At 37.5% G+C, this 19,474-nt stretch overlaps 1 protein-coding gene across 1 annotated transcript in view; it reads right to left on the reverse strand.

Annotated features, from left to right (window-relative positions):
- Nucleotides 1–9,287: 9,287 nt before the first annotated feature.
- The window catches only part of LOC121420101 (roundabout homolog 1-like), a 39,015-nt gene continuing 28,828 nt past the window's right edge, over nucleotides 9,288–19,474 (reverse strand). Inside the window, exon 3 of the mRNA XM_041614633.1 lies at nucleotides 9,288–9,587. Coding sequence (XP_041470567.1) covers nucleotides 9,336–9,587 — 252 coding nt within the window. The 3' untranslated portion in view covers nucleotides 9,288–9,335. The remainder of the gene's footprint in view (nucleotides 9,588–19,474) is intronic.

Genomic DNA, 19,474 nt, shown 5'->3' on the forward strand with positions numbered 1-19,474 from the left:
TGATCCTAAAAATCATCATTTAAAAAACCCCAAATTTGAAGAGTTTTGAAAGTAAATTTCCACACAGGATTGACCCCTGGGCCTCTAAAGTACAGATATCGGCTTGAATAGTTTGCAGTGAAAGTTATCACACTGAAAAGTGTTGTTGGAAACGATCCTTTCCTTCAGTCCCATTCTAAAGAATCTATGTTTCTAGAAGACCTATCCATCAGCCTAATTGCCATCTAAAATCCTTTTAAGAGTGATTCCCTACAAACCTCGAAAGCCCTTGAAAGCCAGCAAAATATAAAAATCAACTTGAGTTTTTGTTTTTATTTACTTTAACCTTGAATTGTCTATGTACATAAGTGTGTTTGAATTTCAAATCGGATGAAGCTTTTAAGGAAATGTCTAAAAGTATTATACATTGCAAAGATGTCATTTCAGCGATATTCCCTACACCACTGTTGTTTCTATTTCGGTATTATGTAGTCAACATATTCAGTTCACAGGATGTGGGGCAATGAAAATTGAAATTGAAAAAAAAAAAGATTTTTCAGAAAGGGCATGAGGGTTTGAGTTTCTTTTTTCAGTAAACCTGAATGTCAACATTGAATATTTTTTTCATTTTGTACTTTTTTCTTCATATAAACCTATCAATGTTTCTTCTTTCTACATTAGAAAGATAGATCCAGTCTTGTCGTTATCAATAATACCCACAAAATAATCCATTCCTCAGGCTTGACAGATTTCTATATATCCTGATCATTCATTTTGTCTTTGCCTATCAAGAGCCTGCCTGTCCAAGAAATACTGTCCTTCGAAGGACGATCTCTGTTGATCGCTTTCGACATCCAAATCACAGTCAAATTGCACCTCCAACAAACAACTACCACTCCTGACTAGCCAAAGAAGATGATGTTTTGCCCATTTCGTGATCGATGCCCCCAAAAGAAAGAAAAACAGCAAGAATGGATGATTGATTCCCCCCTCCGCATCCAAGTTTTAGCGTCATTTCCAATTTCCCGTCCCCCTCGTCCTCGTTGGGGGCGGTATATTTTCGACCAGGGTATGTTTGTCGACGATACGGAGGGGCCCTAAGTATCCATTGGAGATGGTGAGCTTTCTGAAATAGAAGATTGATGGTCAGGTTTTGGCATGCTACTCATACAGTTTAATGTGGCATATCCATCAAAGGATGTTGCCTGGAATACATCTCATGGAAGATAAGATGGAAAAGGGATGAAGGGCGGAAGAAAGATTCAGAGATGCTTTTGGAAAGGAACCTTTGGAGGATGGAATCATAATGGAAGACTGCTAATAAGCATGGTGCCAGAATATTTCCTTCTGTCCTCAAACAGGGCACTAAGTGCCGTTTGACTCTTGGGCTGAGATGTCAGGGAACTTAAAAAGTCCTTTGTGACTTTTATCACCGGTTCAAGAGAGGACAAAGTATGTTGTTACTCTCGATGTTAGCATTGGAATGAAATTTTTAAAAAATATCATGAAAGATGAGAGCCCCGAATTATAATTGTTTGGATGATTATGACTTCTTCCTAGACACTGGGGAAAAATAAGCATTTTGAGTTTTAAAATCTCAATAAACGACACAAAAATTATGTGATCTCACTAAATAACCACTTTATCGAATCTGATTGACATTTACCTATGAAGGCCTGGGCAATAGGTGGAAGTATTTGATGACATCGTATAGTTCAAAACCAGGAAGTGGCTCAAATGCGATGAATAATTTCTAAAAATAATGAGATGGGCAGAGGAGACGCAAGAGAAAGGCAAAACCAATAAAACTTCCATGATTGACATCTGCTTATTGATCCAGTCAGGCAAAATAAATACCATTTTCTTCGTCACAATCAAAACACAAGAATGAATGGACAAGTAAAAAAAATTATTATAATGAAACAAAACACAAGAACAAAAGGGTAAAGTCTGCGGTCGAGCATTTTTGATTGAGGGCTTTTGCCCAACACCACTTCAACTAACCAAAAAGGATGTGATTTGAACAAAATCAAACCACTTTGGTGAACCTTTGCACATGTATTAAGGTTCTTTAGAAAAAAAGTTGATGTGGTGTAGTAAGAAACCCCAAATTGAAGGGGTTTTGTATTACATCAATTTTTATCTATTTTCATCATTATCAGCAATTAATTTTAATCTTTCACTTTGATTTCATGTCAACTTCCATTTGAAAATCTTGTACAGCTTTTTTATTCATTCTTTATATATTGTTTGGTTTTTCACTCATCATCTCATCTTAATTTTTTGGTAATATTTCAATTGTCATCATCATCACCTTCATTTCCATTTATAATATATTATCATTGTCATTTCTTATGACATAATTATAAATATTATCATTGTCATTTCTCTCTTTGATTGTTTATTATTATTTGTTATTAGTTTTGTATTTGCTACTTACCATTTTTAAATTTTGTTTTTATTTATTATCATTATTATTTAATTATTATAATTATCATCATTATTTATTTTATTCATTCATTCATTTATTTTTTTTCTAAATTTTATTTTATGTATATATATATTTTTTTTTTTGGGGGGGGCTCTTCACCCTGGGTGGCTTCACCCGATAGACTTGAACATCACAGCCTTCACTTCATTCCCTATTAACTCTTTGCTCTCAACTAATGAAGTGTTCATAACTCGCTTTCAAAGAGGGCTAATCCAAAGACGACTTGCCGGTTCGTAATTGCCCTCTTGTACAAAGTACCAGGCATAACCTTTTGAACGCACTCAATACGAACTGACAACCATTGTGCTTCGTGAATAGCAACAACACCAAAATACTTCCCTAATTATCAGCAGAAAAATATGGAATTCTGTGGGACGAGGTAAGAAAATACTGAGGAATCGTTCAAAAAGGGGAATACTGGCAGCTTTTGATAAGCTCTGTCGATGTTTTCATTCGGTTTAGGGTACACATTTAACGGATCGCCGCCTTTCTCATGTCGGCTTTTGTCCGCTCAAAGTGGGCAGGCTTTTGGAAGAAGTGGGTTTTTCTTCTTCCAACTTGGGAAGAAAGAGGTGCTTCTCTTTTCTTTGGAAGGTGTGAAAAGGACAGCCTAGGGTAATAGGTAAAGGATTGTCGCCAGGCGGGCAGAGGGGTTAGGGGCAGGGGTGCGGAGGCAAGAGACGGCACCCACCTCTCAAATCCACAGATCCTTTTGAAACTGACACAGCGTTAGACAAAAACTCAGCCTTCTCATCCAAAGATATAAATCCGCTCTGTCTCCAGATCTCCTGATGAAGGTGTCTGAAGCCTTTCAGGTCTCCTTAATAAAATCTGTTTACCTTTCGGATCTAGCGTTGGTGGTGGCGTTGTACGGGGGCTGAGGCCATAGCCATGCTATTATGGTATCTCAAATGCATTTACGATTTTAGCCTCTCCTGCTGTTCCCAAAAAACAGTTGGAATTCAATTCTAAATGTAACAATTCATTATTCTGATGACCGACTCTTGTTGGCAAAAGTATGACTCATGTTAATGAAATCAGAATTACGGCCTGTGTTTATAAAAAGAGTTAGACCTCAAATAAGAAAAGTCTGAAATATCACATTTTGTTTTTAAAACAGCTGGGATAATATTTGAAAGCAATCTTTCTGATTGGAACACCATTTCCGATGGAAACACTATTTCAGCTTAAAGCACATCTGAACATCTCAGAGAATGACGCTGTGGTGAATAAGCATAACAAACACATTCCAACATGATTATCAATAGTATTCCATCATTTATTACTTCTCACCCAACTCCTAAATACAAACAAAAACTTTTTTCCTTTTTTTTTAGTTTCATTTTCTCCCATTTCATTATATCTTGCTAAAGACACCGCTCTTCTAAAATGCACTTTTTCGTTTGATTTCTTCTGGGAGTCACAGATACCATACAGAAACTGAAGAAATCACTATGACCCCCCCCCCCCTCCCCTTCCATTGGAGATATTAATGGGATTGTAACAAAAGAATTGTAGCCCAACAAGAAAAGGGTAAACCCTTCTATTGTCCAATGCAGTGGATATCTGGAGGCGAGGGTTTATTTTGGGGATCTTGTGTCCTTTCGGCTCGGTTAGGGGTGCATAGTTGCACCCTTACCAATCCTCACAGTGCCAATTATCACCAGTGATGAGAACCAGATTAAAGAAAAAAGTTTGAAACAGATACATTATCTCATGAAGCATCTTCTCAGTGATTTCACTGCCTAATTTGTTCTGAGCCAATCAGAAGCGAGGATTTCAGTAGCTTATAACGAAAACCGGTGACCTTTTTTTTGTTTCGTGAAACGCAGCCCGGGTCAAATATTTTCAAACAAAGAGAGAAGATGACTTTTCACTGACCTACATACTGAGATGCAGGGATGTCTGTAGTTTATGACATTGTTAGTGAAAATTAATAATTTTTCATTTCATTGCTCACCCTTGTCGAATATTTTCAAATGATGAGAAGATGAAGGATTTTTTTTTTTTTGATTTGCTGGTTGCTAAAAAGTTCAGATCAAATCAAACTGAAATAGTTCAGTGACATCATCTGAAATTGATTGCAACAAAATATAACAAATTCACACAATATGTTTCACTTATTAAAAGGAATCCATCCCAGATAAAAAAAAATTAAAAATGTTTTAGAGGAAAGAGGAAAGAGAAAAATCAGACAGGCTGATATGGGTGAAAGTTTGAATAGTGGACAAACAATAAGAAAGTTAGGAATTTTTAAAAGTTGGAAAAATTGGTAATCACTATACCAATGGAGACTTCAAATTGGCCACACTTGTGACATCATAATGATGTAAGGCAAGGACTACTCTTCCATGTACTCCAATACAAATAATGGCTTTAAAAATAGTTCTAATTATATTTTTCTTTCATGAGGACATAAAACAATGTGCTACCTGACTTATATATTGATTACTGCCCCAGGGGAAAGGAGGGGGGGGGGGTGAACAGAGGATTGCTAAGAATATTGCATGAAGGGTTAGGAAACTGGCCAGAATAGAGTATTTGGGGACTCTAGGTGGTGCTATTAAGACTGCCAGTTCACATTTGCTTTAAAGAATAGTTGCTCGACTATTTTGAATGACAAAAAATAAATGAGCTATCTGATGCCTTCCATTTCCCTACAACTGTTTGAAGGGTTATAAAAAGTAATACCATATTGTATAAATAATAAAAACAAATCAAAACTCTGCAAAAATATGAAGGCTCCGCTTCGAAATATCACACAAAAATTTGATTGGCAGGCAAATGAGATAGTGGATTCCATTTATTCAAAAAAATACAAGATGCTCGAAAGAAAAATTGACTGATCTCGAATATCATCTAACTCAATATTCTGACAGATGATATCTTCAGATGAGATAGAGGGAAGTACCCATCCAGTGGGGTTCTCACATAAACGCTACCCTAAATTTCCCCCTCGGAGGTATTTAATGTAATTACCTCAAAAATGTACCTTTACTTAATTTCCAGTAAAGCTCTTAATCAAATTTACACAAATATTAGTCCACGAGCTCACTATTATAATCCTTCCTCCCCCTTTCTTGTCTACGAAGCTGAGAAAATAGAAATCAATTATTGCAAGTATTCGATTGCGCAAATATTTGTTTGCCAAAATGCTGCCACCACAGATGAATACAATACCCACAGCTCCCCCTTCTACTTCATCTTTCCCCCCCCCCCCACTCTAGGTTCGTGAACTGAGCAAAAGCCCTTCCTTCCTCACTATTAATCAACTCTCAGCTGACTTCATGGCAACTTTCATTAACCCTTACACTCCCAGAGCATAAATACTCCTGTGGATATACACACTCCTTCTAAAGGTTTGGAAGGTAAGAAGTTAAGGGTGCTGTCACTATTTCCCCTGCCTGTTTTTTTTTTTTAAAAAAGCTCTTACAGTTACAGCACTGGGGAAGGGGAGAGAGCATATATTTGACGATGGACTCGGAATCGATATCGCGCCAGGGCCCTTTGACTCGAGGGAAACAAGACCCTCTACTAGATTACCACGGTAACACGATAGCAAGCTTGTCTGGAATTTAGCGGAAGATGAACGGAGGAGGGGAACGTTTGACTCGGTTGATGGACGCCTTAAATACACATGTTGTTTCAGGGATGCGCATCGAGAACGAGATGGAGTTCGCGGAGGAGGAAGGGGACGAATGCCCAAGACACAATATAAACTCTTTCCGGTGAAGGCAAGAGGCAAATGACGGCGCATGCAAATTATTAATGGTACACACCCCTGTCAAGGCCTGCCATTTGCCAAGTTATGATTTGTCCTTCCAGTTTAGGTCTGGTTTGTTTTGAAGACAATCAATGATTCACTGTTTTTCTGGACCCTTCATCACCAATCAAAGTCATTAATTTTTGACAGGTTAATTGATTGCGTGCTTTCTTTGCAAACTTAACGAGGACATATGATTGGACAATCAATACCTAAAACAATCACCATTTCTTTTCATTACTTTCTTTAGCAAATGCTTCTCATGACTCATTATTTACGGAGTAATGGGTGATGATTGATTAGATTTCTTGGGTCTCTTCGTTTAAATATATTTCAATTTAATGAAAACCAACTTTGAGGCATTTTAATTCATTATCAAAGTATAAATTTCTATTGTGTTAAAGCTGATGGCTTATAATCAAAGCTGGAAGTAACAAAATTAATATTGATTTGTTTAGGCCTATATTGTTAAGTGGAATAAAGAGAAAAAAAAACACTGCGTACAAAGATAATGACGATGAAGACAAACAGAGAGCATGCAAGAAGTGATAAAGAAAATGATGATGATGATGGAGGTGGTGATAATGATGGTGGGGATGATGATGATGACGATGACGATGATGAAGATGACGATGATGATGATGGAGATGATGATAGATGATGATGAAGATGATGATGGTGGTGGTGATGATGATGATGATTATGGTGATAATGATGATGATGGTGATGATGACGATGATGAAGATGACGATGATGGTGATGATGATAGATGATGATGAAGATTATGATGGTGGTGGTGATGATGATGATTATTGTGATAATGATGACGACGATGATGATAATGATGTTGATGATGATGGATGATGATGCTGATGGTGATGATGAAGATGATGATGATGGGGGTGATGATGATGATGATGACTATGATGATGACTATGATGATGATGGTGATGATGATGAGGGTGAGGATGAGGAGAATAATGGTGGGCATTGTGATGATGACAATGATGATAATATTAACAATGATGATGATGAGGATCACAAGTTTAAGTTTTCTACCAACATAGTCACCAATGTCATAATGTGCCTTCCATGTCATCAAAGCACACCAAAAAACATACATAATCCATAGAAAAGAAATCAACTTTCTAGGAGTTAAAAACAAGTTCATACACACAAATCACGCAATACTACCATTCTTGTACCTCTATTAATATCCCCCTCCTCCATCCTTACCCCCCCCTCCCCCAATCTCCACTTTATTTACCCCTTTCTCTCAAAACATGCCCTCTAAATCCCTAATAATTTTATTGCACCACCAAACATTCAACGAGGTTAAACACTTGGAAACAATTAATATGCTACCAGGACCCAAGGCAAAGACGCCAGAATGAACCAACAACTCTTTCCTTGTTTTACTGAAGGGGGGTTAACTCCCTTCCAGCAAATGACACCAATCCCGGCAAGTTCACTGACCAATAGGGCAATGACCTGTGGCATTCCGGTGTGGAGAGAGCGTATGGGTGAAGGTAGAAGGCTTGGAAGGGTAATATGTGCTTGCTCCGTTCTTGTTTTCATTCACCTCGCCTTCAAATGCCTTTCATTTTTCTTGGGATATCTTCATCCTTCCTTGCACCCTACACAATATTCCATTAATTTGTAATCCCCTCTCTCTCACCGCCCCCTTCTATCTCACAATCTCCTCCTTTTCTGTTTTTGTTTAAATTTATTGTCCTTTTTGTCTCTTTCTTTTACTTTTTCATCTTTCTCTCCAGCACTCACCCCTCTCTTTATCGTTAAATCTAGATCACTTTTTTTAATAATTAACTAAAAATATTGTTCCATCTTTATATTTCACGAGTATAACAGCCATATTACTAATTCCAATTAAGAAGGAAAGCCAATATATTAAAGCACCACTGTATGTATCTTTCTTTGCTATTTATTTCTACTTTTAAAGTGTTTTTCATATTAACCCTAAGATACTCCTGCTCCTCTCTCGTGCTGCCATAGCTTGCCTTGTGACCACCCCCGCATTCTGTTCCCCTTATTATCTCAAGCTCTAAAAACAGAATGGGTTCTCAGACCTTCCTTTATTTGAAATAAACAGAAACTAGGGCATTGAATTCTACACATTTTACAACTTCCAACTTCGATCGAGCCAAAATCAATCTTTATTCATGTGACGAATCACCGTCGAAATAGAAAATTGGAAGGATCAAACATCGTCTCCATGGTTTAGAGTGGCGGCGCTCTTTGACCAACCAAAACGGAGGAAAGAGGAAATGATCGTTTGCATATTCCCCTCCCTATTATGTATCACAGTTTCCGAACACTTAGGATTTTCGTGCAACACGAAAAACAGCAACGTACTTGTGAATGGCACTCACGTTCCTATGAATTTCAAAATAACTACATTTAATCAAATGACGGAGAGCAGGAGGAGAGGAAACCGATAACTATATGAATGAAATTGTTACCATCACCCACACCATATCCTACGTAGGCGGTAGAATCATCACAAAGCTATGAATAGCTAATAAAGTCATTACTCACATAACTGAATATTCTTAGAACACAATTATAAATGACGGATTGGGAGGTATATGGAAATGGATTATATTTTTAGTGAAATGTAGATATAAACTTGCAAGCAGAATCTAGAAAGCCTGTCCAACACATTTTTTGTAAATTGCGTTATTTTTGTAGGTGCAATGGAGGGGGGGGGGGTGCAAAAAGCAGTGTTGGTAGACACGTTTGTTACAAACTCTAAATTCATTAAATTAGAAGAAAAAAATCCTTGTACAAATTCTCATTGTTATAAAAAAATCTGTTAATTTTTGCATTTTCTGGCTTTCTACAAGCTTGTTTCATAAGTAAATTCCATAGACCTTGGTTTGTTGATTACAGTTTTATTTCATGTTTTCTACCACCTTTTTTATCTCCACCCTATCTCCCCAAATATCAATTTTACCATCTCTCTTTCGCTTACTTTCTCCCTACATCTCACTCTTTTTCTTTTCTTTTTCTCTCTCTTTCTTTCTTTCTTTCTTTCTTTCTTCTCTTCAACACCTCCCCCCCTGCTCTGAGGTAGCATCCATGTCATGATAACAAATTGCGCAAAAATTGACCAAAATAGGCATCATCACTAATGAACAGAAACCACCAGAACTTACATGCTATATCCAGTGTTGCATTGTTGCTGTATGCGACTCCAAGAGAATTTGTCGCGACGCACTGGTACACACCGATGTCGACCCTCGGAATCACTCGGAAGAAGAAGAGCGCCCCCGTGCCTAGGTCACTCACGTGACCGTCGCCTTTTGTATCCAGTTCCTGTCCATCTTTTAACCACTGCAATAAAAAGGGGGAAAAGATAAATATTATTTTCTTTGCAATTCAATCACTCAAGCTACATGTACGATATCATTTTGTCATTAATTTGATTAACAATGATTTCTGTTAAAGAAAGTTGTTAGCACGTCGAAAATAATACCCCTTTCATAAACCTATCCTCCAATTAGCCGCCTAAGAGTAATGCGGATAATTCAATAAAAATTGCATTCATAAACTCCGAAAATAATTCGCACTATTTTTACGAGCGCCCGTCCTGAAAAAGGAGGATAATCGTCATTGCAACCGCACACACCTCTCCAATGCGGTTGCGTTGGAAAAGGGTGACCTTGTGACCGCTCCATGGCAATTATCCGCATTACTTTCAAAATGCGTTCATAAAGTCAAAATCTGGTCCCGATGCTGCTATTATGCGGATAATTGCAGCATCAAAATAATGCGGACAACTCTTGTCCTCCGATTTTACGACCAAATTATGCTGCTATTAGCCGCATAATTGGGTTTATGAAAGGGGTATGAATTTCAGAGTTATCTAGGCTATTTTTAGATAATTTCCTCCCCTCAATTACTCAAAATTATGAAGAAAGAGGTGCCAAATTTAAGACTCGGCATTTCAGTATTCTATGAGCAACAATTCAAGCAATGTCATGACAGGACTTGACCTCTATCCCAGGGGTATATGCATGCCATGCCCCCACTTCAGGAACTGGTATCGCCCCAGTCCACGACAAAAGCCGATGAAAGGTTACAAGTTTGCCATTCTTGGGACAACAGAATCTATCAGGAACCGGTACCAAGTGAGATACCGACGTGTCACCACGCACCTCTCGTTACCCTTCCCCGGATCCCTAAGCCCTCCACTTCACACCTCTTAATCTACGGATTGGAGACGGACAGGGGTGAAAGAGAAACATACCACAGGGGGGACAGAGAGAGAGGAAGGGGTAAAGAGATGATGATAAAGAGATGGGTTAGGGTCGAGTACTGGCGGGAGTGCTCGCCCCAGAGAAATCAAACGCCAAGAAACAATCGCACACCTTCTCGGAGACAGGGTTTATCGGCTGGGGCATCGGCGTTATGAGGTCTTTCACACCCAGGTTGACATCATTGCCCCCGTCTGCTTTCGCTTCTCGTCTTCGCCCCCCCCCCCTCCCTGTCACAACCTCCTTTTTTGTGCCCATCTGTGAATCTCTTCATATTCCTACTCCATGTTTGGACTCATTTCAAGGGAATATTCAGATTCTTTACCCCAGAATTTTGGGTTTCAGGAATTCAGATGTCCAGATTTGCATTTGTTATCTTTTGATTTGAGATTCATACTCAAGATTCCAACTCAATCAATAAATTGTTACATCATTGTTCTATACCTTTCTGCACATCTATAGCTTCTCCTTCCTCCTCAGTTCTCATTCTCCTCCTTTTCTCCTTTTACAGTTTTACTCTTCCTCTCCTGCTCATCATCTTCTCACCTTCATCATACCAAGTTTCTTCTTCTCCTTAACTCGTATCCACTTAATATAATCTTGAATTATATCCTTACAATTTCACAATGGTACATTCTTAAAACAAATAAGTAAAATTGACTAGACCAGTAGTTAGCTGAGAGCAACTGATATGGCACTCACTGATCTGTCACATTTCTGACATATATTCTAGTCAGAAATAACTGTTCTAGTAAAATATAAACTAGAAAATAGTCAAATATGAATAGAATAACAGTTGCACCCAGCTGACCCTATTTATTAACTAGTCATTTTTGACTGATTTGTTTTTAGAGTGTATGTATAATAAAGCACCCCCCCCCCCTACACCCACACAAAGGCTATGCTCATAAAGAGGCCCATAAAACATTGTTTTATTAGTATTTTCATTTTCTTTTATCACGATTAAATATCTTTATGAGTTTTACGTCTCCTTGATCTTGCTGTCACATTGCAAATAGGAAGTCGCACAGACAATGTCCTGATCAGTCTAGTAATTTGATCTTGCTTATCTTTTGTAATCAGGTAAGAGAAAGAAGAGATTTACAGGATAAGATATATGACTTTTTCTGACATGAAGTGGTAACAGAAAACCCTCCAAGAAAATGAGTTAGTAATTAAGCACTTGTTTACTTCCTTTCTTGATAGAAAATATATAATCTGACAAAGATTCGAGGAAGGAAATATAATTTTGGGGGATGGTGAGTGTAAGGAAATACTATTGAAACAAAAACAAAGAAAACAAGTATTGATGAAAGAGAATAGTTTCCTGTTTCTTAAATTATTTTCATATTTGATGTGAGGATGACAGATCTTTGGCAAATTCAAAGAAAAAAGTTCAAATAAGATGGCACAAAACAAGACAAATAACAGTGATGGTGAGCTTTTTGGGCAGAAGGAATAAAAAATGAAAGAGAACTGGGCAGAAGAGAAAATGGAGAGTGAGAGGGGGGGGGGGGGCAGAATGAGAAAAGTAGGGGGAATAGAAGGGTCTACATCTTGTTCATTACTGTTAAAAGCTGGTAAAAAAAAGCAGTATGATGCAAGTTTCTTTTGTCATGTTCTGAGATGATATATCCCCCAAGCTTTTGATGTTCATGTTTGTTTAAAGGACCATCTTAAAAAATCTACTACTACTGCATGTCTGATTATTATTACTGATGTGCGCCCTAAATTGTGTATCCTTGAATGCCAGTTGCATTCAAATCACTAAAATCAACTAGTTATCTTTTTTTTCAAAGACACATGTCTTGTTGAGAAGCAGAAGGAAATAAGTCACTGTGGGCCATATGATCTAACACCCTCCTGGCACTAACAACATAGCGTGTAAATATCTGGCAACCAACACATCAATCCCTTGGCTTCATCCAATTTCTTCTCTAGGCAAAACTCAAAATAGAACCACTTTTCTTTTTCAGCTTTGTTTCCTTTGCAGCTGCAGTAGAAAGAGCTGCAGCATCCCTTCGCCGTAATGAGCGGAAATTTCAGCGAGGTAGGCCATATATCATGCTGCATTACGGCGTGTTAGGAGCCAATCTGGGATGTGCTTGAAGCTAGCCGCCGTTTTCAAACGAGAGAGAGAGATCTGGTCCAATTTGGCAGGCTAGATTACATCGCGAGGTGTGAAGGTTTGGAAATCAAGCCGATAACTTCATATCGTTACCAGAAGGTCATGTGAAAGATGTGGTTTCTCACTCTCACATTATGAAACTTCTGGAAAATACATATATCGCATGTAGTCAAAGACATCTCCTTTCTTAAACAGGACAAATCTTGAACACACATACGAGCAAAAAAGATAAAAACAGTAACCCCAAACATGATCTTGACCCAGATATATGTGAAATTAAACAGGCCAATCAACTTGACAACAATATAGCAGGGAGTCGAGAGTAACTCCCAACTCCCTGAATACAGCGAAGAACTGATCGATTGAGGAATTCTCAGCATAACATATACATATCAACAGGCCAGCCTATTGATGTAACCTAGTTGAAAATAAAAAGCAAGATGGGGCCATAAATGACATTGTAAGGTTAAGAGTTTTGACGAGGATAATTAAAAGATACGCTAGAAGGGCACCAGCTTGTGCAAGTTAATTGAACAGCAGTCTCGTTGAGCGTTTCATATTGAGGCCCCTAAGCATCGTTTAATAGAGATATAATGGACTTCTGATGGGGCATGTCAAGAAACTGGCGAATGATTGCAAGTCAATTTTCGGTCCAAAAATCATTGGAAATTCCCATCAAATTGCTGGCCTGTTTTATGAAATTAGATGTTTGTATCAATTATCTATAGATAAGAATAATCTATAAATTGTAAAGTTGTACTACAAATTTGCAAATTACCCAAATTTGTGTGATGCATATGAGAGCAAGGGGGTGTTTCCAAAGAAGCGTGACTTAAATTCATGCTCAAGTACCAATTCGCACATAATTTTTAAAGCACAATTTTCATTGATTAACATCCATTACTGCACCTCTTCTAAGCATGATGTGATCAATGCAGGGATGGATTTTAAACCACACACAGCTGGAAACTTAAGTGTGCCTCTTAGTCACACTTAAATCTACATGAAACATCATCCCTCGGGTCCTTAGCGGATCGCCCTTTAACAGGATCCGACGAACATCCTTTAAAACCCTTCCAAACATAGTAGCCAGTTTGTTGTCAATGATGTTCACCCCATCCAATATTGGCCCATAAAAAGCTCATTCAAAACCAATTTGGTCTGCTATGCCCCGGAGCCATCACCTAACGTACTACTGGGGTCACTACTGACGAGCTGCGGGTCCAAATTCAATTGATTTTCACCTAGAAAATACCAAAACCGATCAGTGATGATAGGTTTGCCCTGTCGCCGCCGAGCCCCCTGAACTGACCCCCTCCCTCCTCAACTTAAAAGAGGGGAAGATTGGGAAGAGCTTTTCTAACGTGTTAGAAACAAAAAGGCACCAGTGCTTTTTTTAAAAGAATATTTAGCTTCCAACAAGTTTGCTATATCATTCAGAAACAGAAAGTCATTAGTGTTCACTAAGAGTAGATTTAGGTTTTTACACCAATATTTGCTTCACAGCTATTATTGAGAATCATAAAAGCATTAGTACTTAAAAAAAGTAACGTATGATTGTAAGATTTACTCCATACATGTATATCGGATAATTTATCAATAATTGTCATATTGTTGTTAAAAACAGGAATACACTTCATATTGGACTACTTACCCTTACAAAATTTGAGAGTATCTGTTATAGGAATGCTGACATTACCAAGCACTTGTTGAACGTGAGACACTCAAACAGTTTTTTTGACAAACTGTTTTCTCAGATACAGTGTAAATGTGCCCTTGTGCCCCTTAAACCTCTCATTTTGTTTTTTTACTATGAGGATTGTCCATGGCATTATCTAGTCCAAATGATTGTTAGTTAAATGTCTATCATCACCATCATCAGGCTGTAAAGTTGTGATGCTTTATATTTGTTTGGTTAAAGCGGAAGTTCAAGAGAATTTACTGCCAAAGTGTCTCTGCTTCGCTCTGAAAACAGTGGCATTTTAGTCTGAATAGTACGCCTAAGAAAACATATCAGGAGTCTGAACGACAAGGTCCGGGGTTCAAATCCAACCACAGCATTTGCATACTTTGGCAAGGTGTTTAATCTACACTTGCCACTCCCCACCCAGGTGTAGTCAATAACTTTAAGTTCAAGTTGAACATTATTCAAGTCCAATTTAAAAAAAAAAATTACAACACATTGGATAAAAACATGCTATTCAAAATGAAATAAAGCAATTAAATAATATATGTACATGCATCTTGGTATAGATAGTGTATTGAAATTGGGTTAAGCTGTAAAAAAACAAACATGAGAGGTCTTGTCAAGCTCCCTGTATATCATAAGATTTGATGAAATAATGAAAGCGGAGAACAAAGTCAATGAATACTCATTAAATAAAGGGCCTTTTCACACGTGAATCTAGAATCATCATTGTAATGATGATAGCAATTCGTCTTTAGAATCATCGGACCTTTCACACAGAAAATTCATACTGTGATTTGAGTGAACTTCACTGGAATTGACCTCTGGATTAGAATTTGAATTTGTGATTGTGATTAGCGTTAGTGGTTCTAGTTTGGTTTAACACGTGCTAAAAATTCATCATTATTTTTCACTGGAATCATCATTCAAATTACAAATTATTTTACAGTGTGAAAGGGCGGGGAAAAAAATTGCGTCTTGTACCAAGAAAAAACCCACAGAACAATCATAAAGGGCAGGAGATGATGAAAAACAGAAGAGGAGGGGGCGGGGGACTGAGAGTTGAAGGAAGACAAAAATCATTTAAATTCAACGAGAGTCACGTTTGATCAAAAATAGCTTTAGACGGTGCTTAAATCTGTTATAAAAAATGAAATTGAGGTTACTTAATAGGTACACAGAAGGAATTTCTTGAATGCTTGAGCACCTGACGAGGGTAGACATGTTAAAGCTCGTGTAAAATGACGCATCACTTGAAACATTGCACTTGGCACTGTATGTTTCATGTTTCATGACATTATTAATATCTGTTATCCTTTTTCTGATGCGCCAGAACTAGAACTATACAGAACAATGATTACATTCCGTTTCTTTTCATGACCCTATTTTGGTCATTTGATAAAAATGGAAATGATATTAATGATCTACTCGCACCATGTTTATATAGCACTCTAGAGGCCTATAACTCCCAAATATGATAAGATGCATGGCCATCTAATAGAATAAGAAATTTAAGGTTTGACACTCCCCCCCCCCAAAAAAAAAAGTTCACTTCCCTTTGCTAACCGTTTCTTCCCTCAAAGCTCATTCCTTTTTTTCTTTCCTTATCATCATTTTGTTTAATTTTCACCAACTATTACTTATTGAACCAATATTATTATATATCTTATTGTCCAAGTTCCAAGAAGTCTACATTATGAATATCTCCTTCAGGGAATACCTCGCCATTTTCAAGATCTATAAAGAGGTGAAATATGAAAATACATTCAACTTTGCCATAATTCATTTTACATTCAACGAAGACACTAACCCGTCTTCAGGGAGTGCATGCATTAGTCTTAGAAATAAAAAGATTTTTTTTTCAATAAATGAAACATAGCAATAATTCAAATTAATTTCACCATCCATGCGTCCATTATGCCATCTTTAGGGAGTATTTAAGAAGAGATTTAGCCAGCAGCATCCACCAATCTTGACGCCTTCTAACATGATAAATGGAATAAACTGATACTGGCTACATCGAGAGACGGGGTAGGGAATGTGAAGGGTTGATTGGACTTCAACTCTAATGGCATATTGTTCAAGGGAAGGTCTATAGATGGATGGCCTTTTGGAGAAGATAGGATAATTAAAAGATGGAGGGAGAGGGAGAGAAGCGAGAGAGAGGGGGCGGTGAGGGGGGGGGGGGAGGAGGTATAGAAGAGAAAGGGAGAGAGATAAAAGTGATTATTAAGAGAGAGAGACAAGGTAAAACAGAAACTTGAAAAGTAAAAGACAAATAAAGAAATGTGTAGGTAGATAGATGGATAGATGGATAGATAGATAGATATACAATTAGGTAGGTAGGTAGACAGATAGATAGATAGACAGACAGAGCCAACTAGAGTATAAAGCAGGGAAAAAAAGGTGAAAGATAAATGATACATGACAGAATCTGATGTCATATTGTTTTATTGATAGAAAACTTAAGACAATCTAGAATTAAAGATTGATTTAATTGGACAGGTAGAATAAAAAGGAATACATAACAATTTCAGCCAAGGCCCTTTTTACACATTCACAGCATTCAAAATCAGTGCGTCACGACTATATCTATGGGTACTTCTGTACTATAAGTACTTTCCCCAAAACAAGAAATCATACAATTTCTAATCTTAGTTACTATTAGGATCTTTATAAACTCTCTGGAGGTCACAAATTGCCCTATTTTCAGAGTCTGGACTGATTTATTTTGTCTCATTCATGCTCTTTCAGATATTGTGACTCCTGCAATAAACATCCTTGATTATTTAAGGCAGAAAAAGTGGCTTTGAATTTCAAAATGAAGAAAATTTAGCAACAATTACGACCATGTCCCAGACATATTTATCAAACAGTGACACTCTCTGTTTTGGGGGTTGGGGTGAAAAGGGAGGGTGGGGGAGGGGGGTAGGCCTATTTAAATACTTTGGTCTTTCATTTCCAATGGACTCTACAGTCAGTACTTCAAATGATATTGGAAATCAATAGCAAGCATTCAACCAGTGATGGTCTTTCTTTTTTTTTAATAACTTTGCCAAAACTTGTTGCCGATTGGTTTCCATTCTAGTTGTTCTTACTCATGTAAAAGTATGATATTGTTTTAATGAAATGATAAACATGTACTCCACTTTCTCCTTGTTGCTTTTTTTTCTTTTTCTTTATTTTCCCGATCACTCCAATCTTTTGTATATATTTTGATTTATCTTTGATTTTTTAACGTAATTTTTATAATGGAATTTGATGATGTAAATGATTTCTACATTGATGAATTATCAATAAAAACATAAATAACAAAAAGAGTTGGATCAATTGTGACTATACTGTATAAAAAAACAATCAGCGCTTCATCAAATAGCAAAATGCTTTTGGGGTTGGGAGGGGAGGGGGTTGGGGGTACTTGAATACTAAAGTCTTTGATTAGCAAGTACACTGCAATTACTACTAGTAAGTGATATTGGAAATCAATGGTAGGCATTCAACTAGTCATTCTATTGTATGCTCCTGTAAAATGGCAAAATTCATAATATTTTTTTAAGTGAAAAGTGCATGTTATGAAAACAAATCAGTTTACTCCCCTTTCTTTTTTTTTTCATTGACTTTTGGAATCGAATTCTTCAAATAAAAGGGACAGCTGGCAAAAATAGAAAACTAAGAGGCTGTTCTCACTACGTTCCTAAAACTAGTTTACTGGAAACTAGTTTAGTGGAAACTAGTTTAACGCGTAGTGAGAACGGTCAAAGCGGTCTTGGAAGCGATCTTCCAAACCAGTTTGGAAAACCACCTCGCGATGTAGTTTTCAAGATCGCTTTGCCTCGTTTAACTGGTTTTAGCGTAAGTGAGGACACAACCGTTCTTCGGGAAGCGATCTTCGCACATTTTGAGCGCGCTACTCCACACGACAGGTGTAGAATGCCTATGCTGCGGTTTCGAATTTCGCGCGAAACGTGTCACCCCACTGAGAGCGTTTCCATAGCAACAAGAGCGCCTTACGTGAAGTGATTTTGAAAACCACTTTCGTGTTATCAAGTGGGAACGCTAGCAAAGCGATCTTCCAAACTGGTTTCCTGAATCGGTTTCCAGTAAACTAGTTTTAGAAAGCGTAATGAGAACGGCCTCTTAGATTAAACTTGGAATTCTTTTCAATAAAATCAAAACATTCAGAGAACTGGATGCACAAAGGGACTTTATGTGTAAATTTTTGCATTATTTAATTTTGTTCACCCTCCTTTTCATAAACCAATCCAAGCATACATGGATTGAACTAGATTCCTTCAACAATATAGGTCACAAAACTCAATTTCATCGCTGCAATTTTTCCAACTTTCTATTCGGTGAAAAATAAAATTGATTTTCTTCTCAAGATGCGAGAACTGCTCGAAACTCCATTTTTGCAACTTCAAACAGGTAACATATGGCGCAGTGGGCTTGCGTGTTATTTCAAAGCATCCAATGACAAGGAGACACTAAATACAGCACTCTTTCTTCGCCAGTGTTTACACACTCGTTGGTTTAGATGTTATTCACTTGTGATGACATGTTATATAGAGTTCTGTTACACCATAAGGTCAGGTGTGTTAACACCAAACATCAACAACGTTCGGTTTACGGTTAAGGCACATAATGAACAAAGGGGGAGGGGGGATTAAATTGTGAAAGAATTTAAAGATAAAAGATGGACAGAGGGGGGGGGGGGACAGAGACAAACAGCGATATCTACATAAGTGAAGTTGCTTTAGAATCTAAACAAAGAAAGAACAATAAAACAGGGGCTATTAACATTTACAACCCGAACAGGAGCGATATTTCAGATGTTTCGAATATGCATCAACATCATTTTTTTTTAGAGTGTGGTCTGTTCCATAAACCACTGCAGGGAGGCCTGCTTGATCTAGCGTTAATTGGATTATAGGGGAGGAGGTGGGGGGGTTATGATATGTTGATCATGAAAGTCAATAAATAACACTCAGTTACAAAAATAAATAAGAACAATTCACAATATCTGCAAAAAATGGTAGCATATCTGTATCCTTCATATTCTGGAGAATCACAACCCTGTCTTTTGGGTGAGGGTAAGACGCAGCTCTCATTATAAAAATAGAACAGAGAGGGACATATTGCAGATGGGGAT

Source organism: Lytechinus variegatus, chromosome 8 (genome assembly GCF_018143015.1).
Source record: "Lytechinus variegatus isolate NC3 chromosome 8, Lvar_3.0, whole genome shotgun sequence".
In the NCBI taxonomy this organism is placed as follows: domain Eukaryota; kingdom Metazoa; phylum Echinodermata; class Echinoidea; order Temnopleuroida; family Toxopneustidae; genus Lytechinus; species Lytechinus variegatus.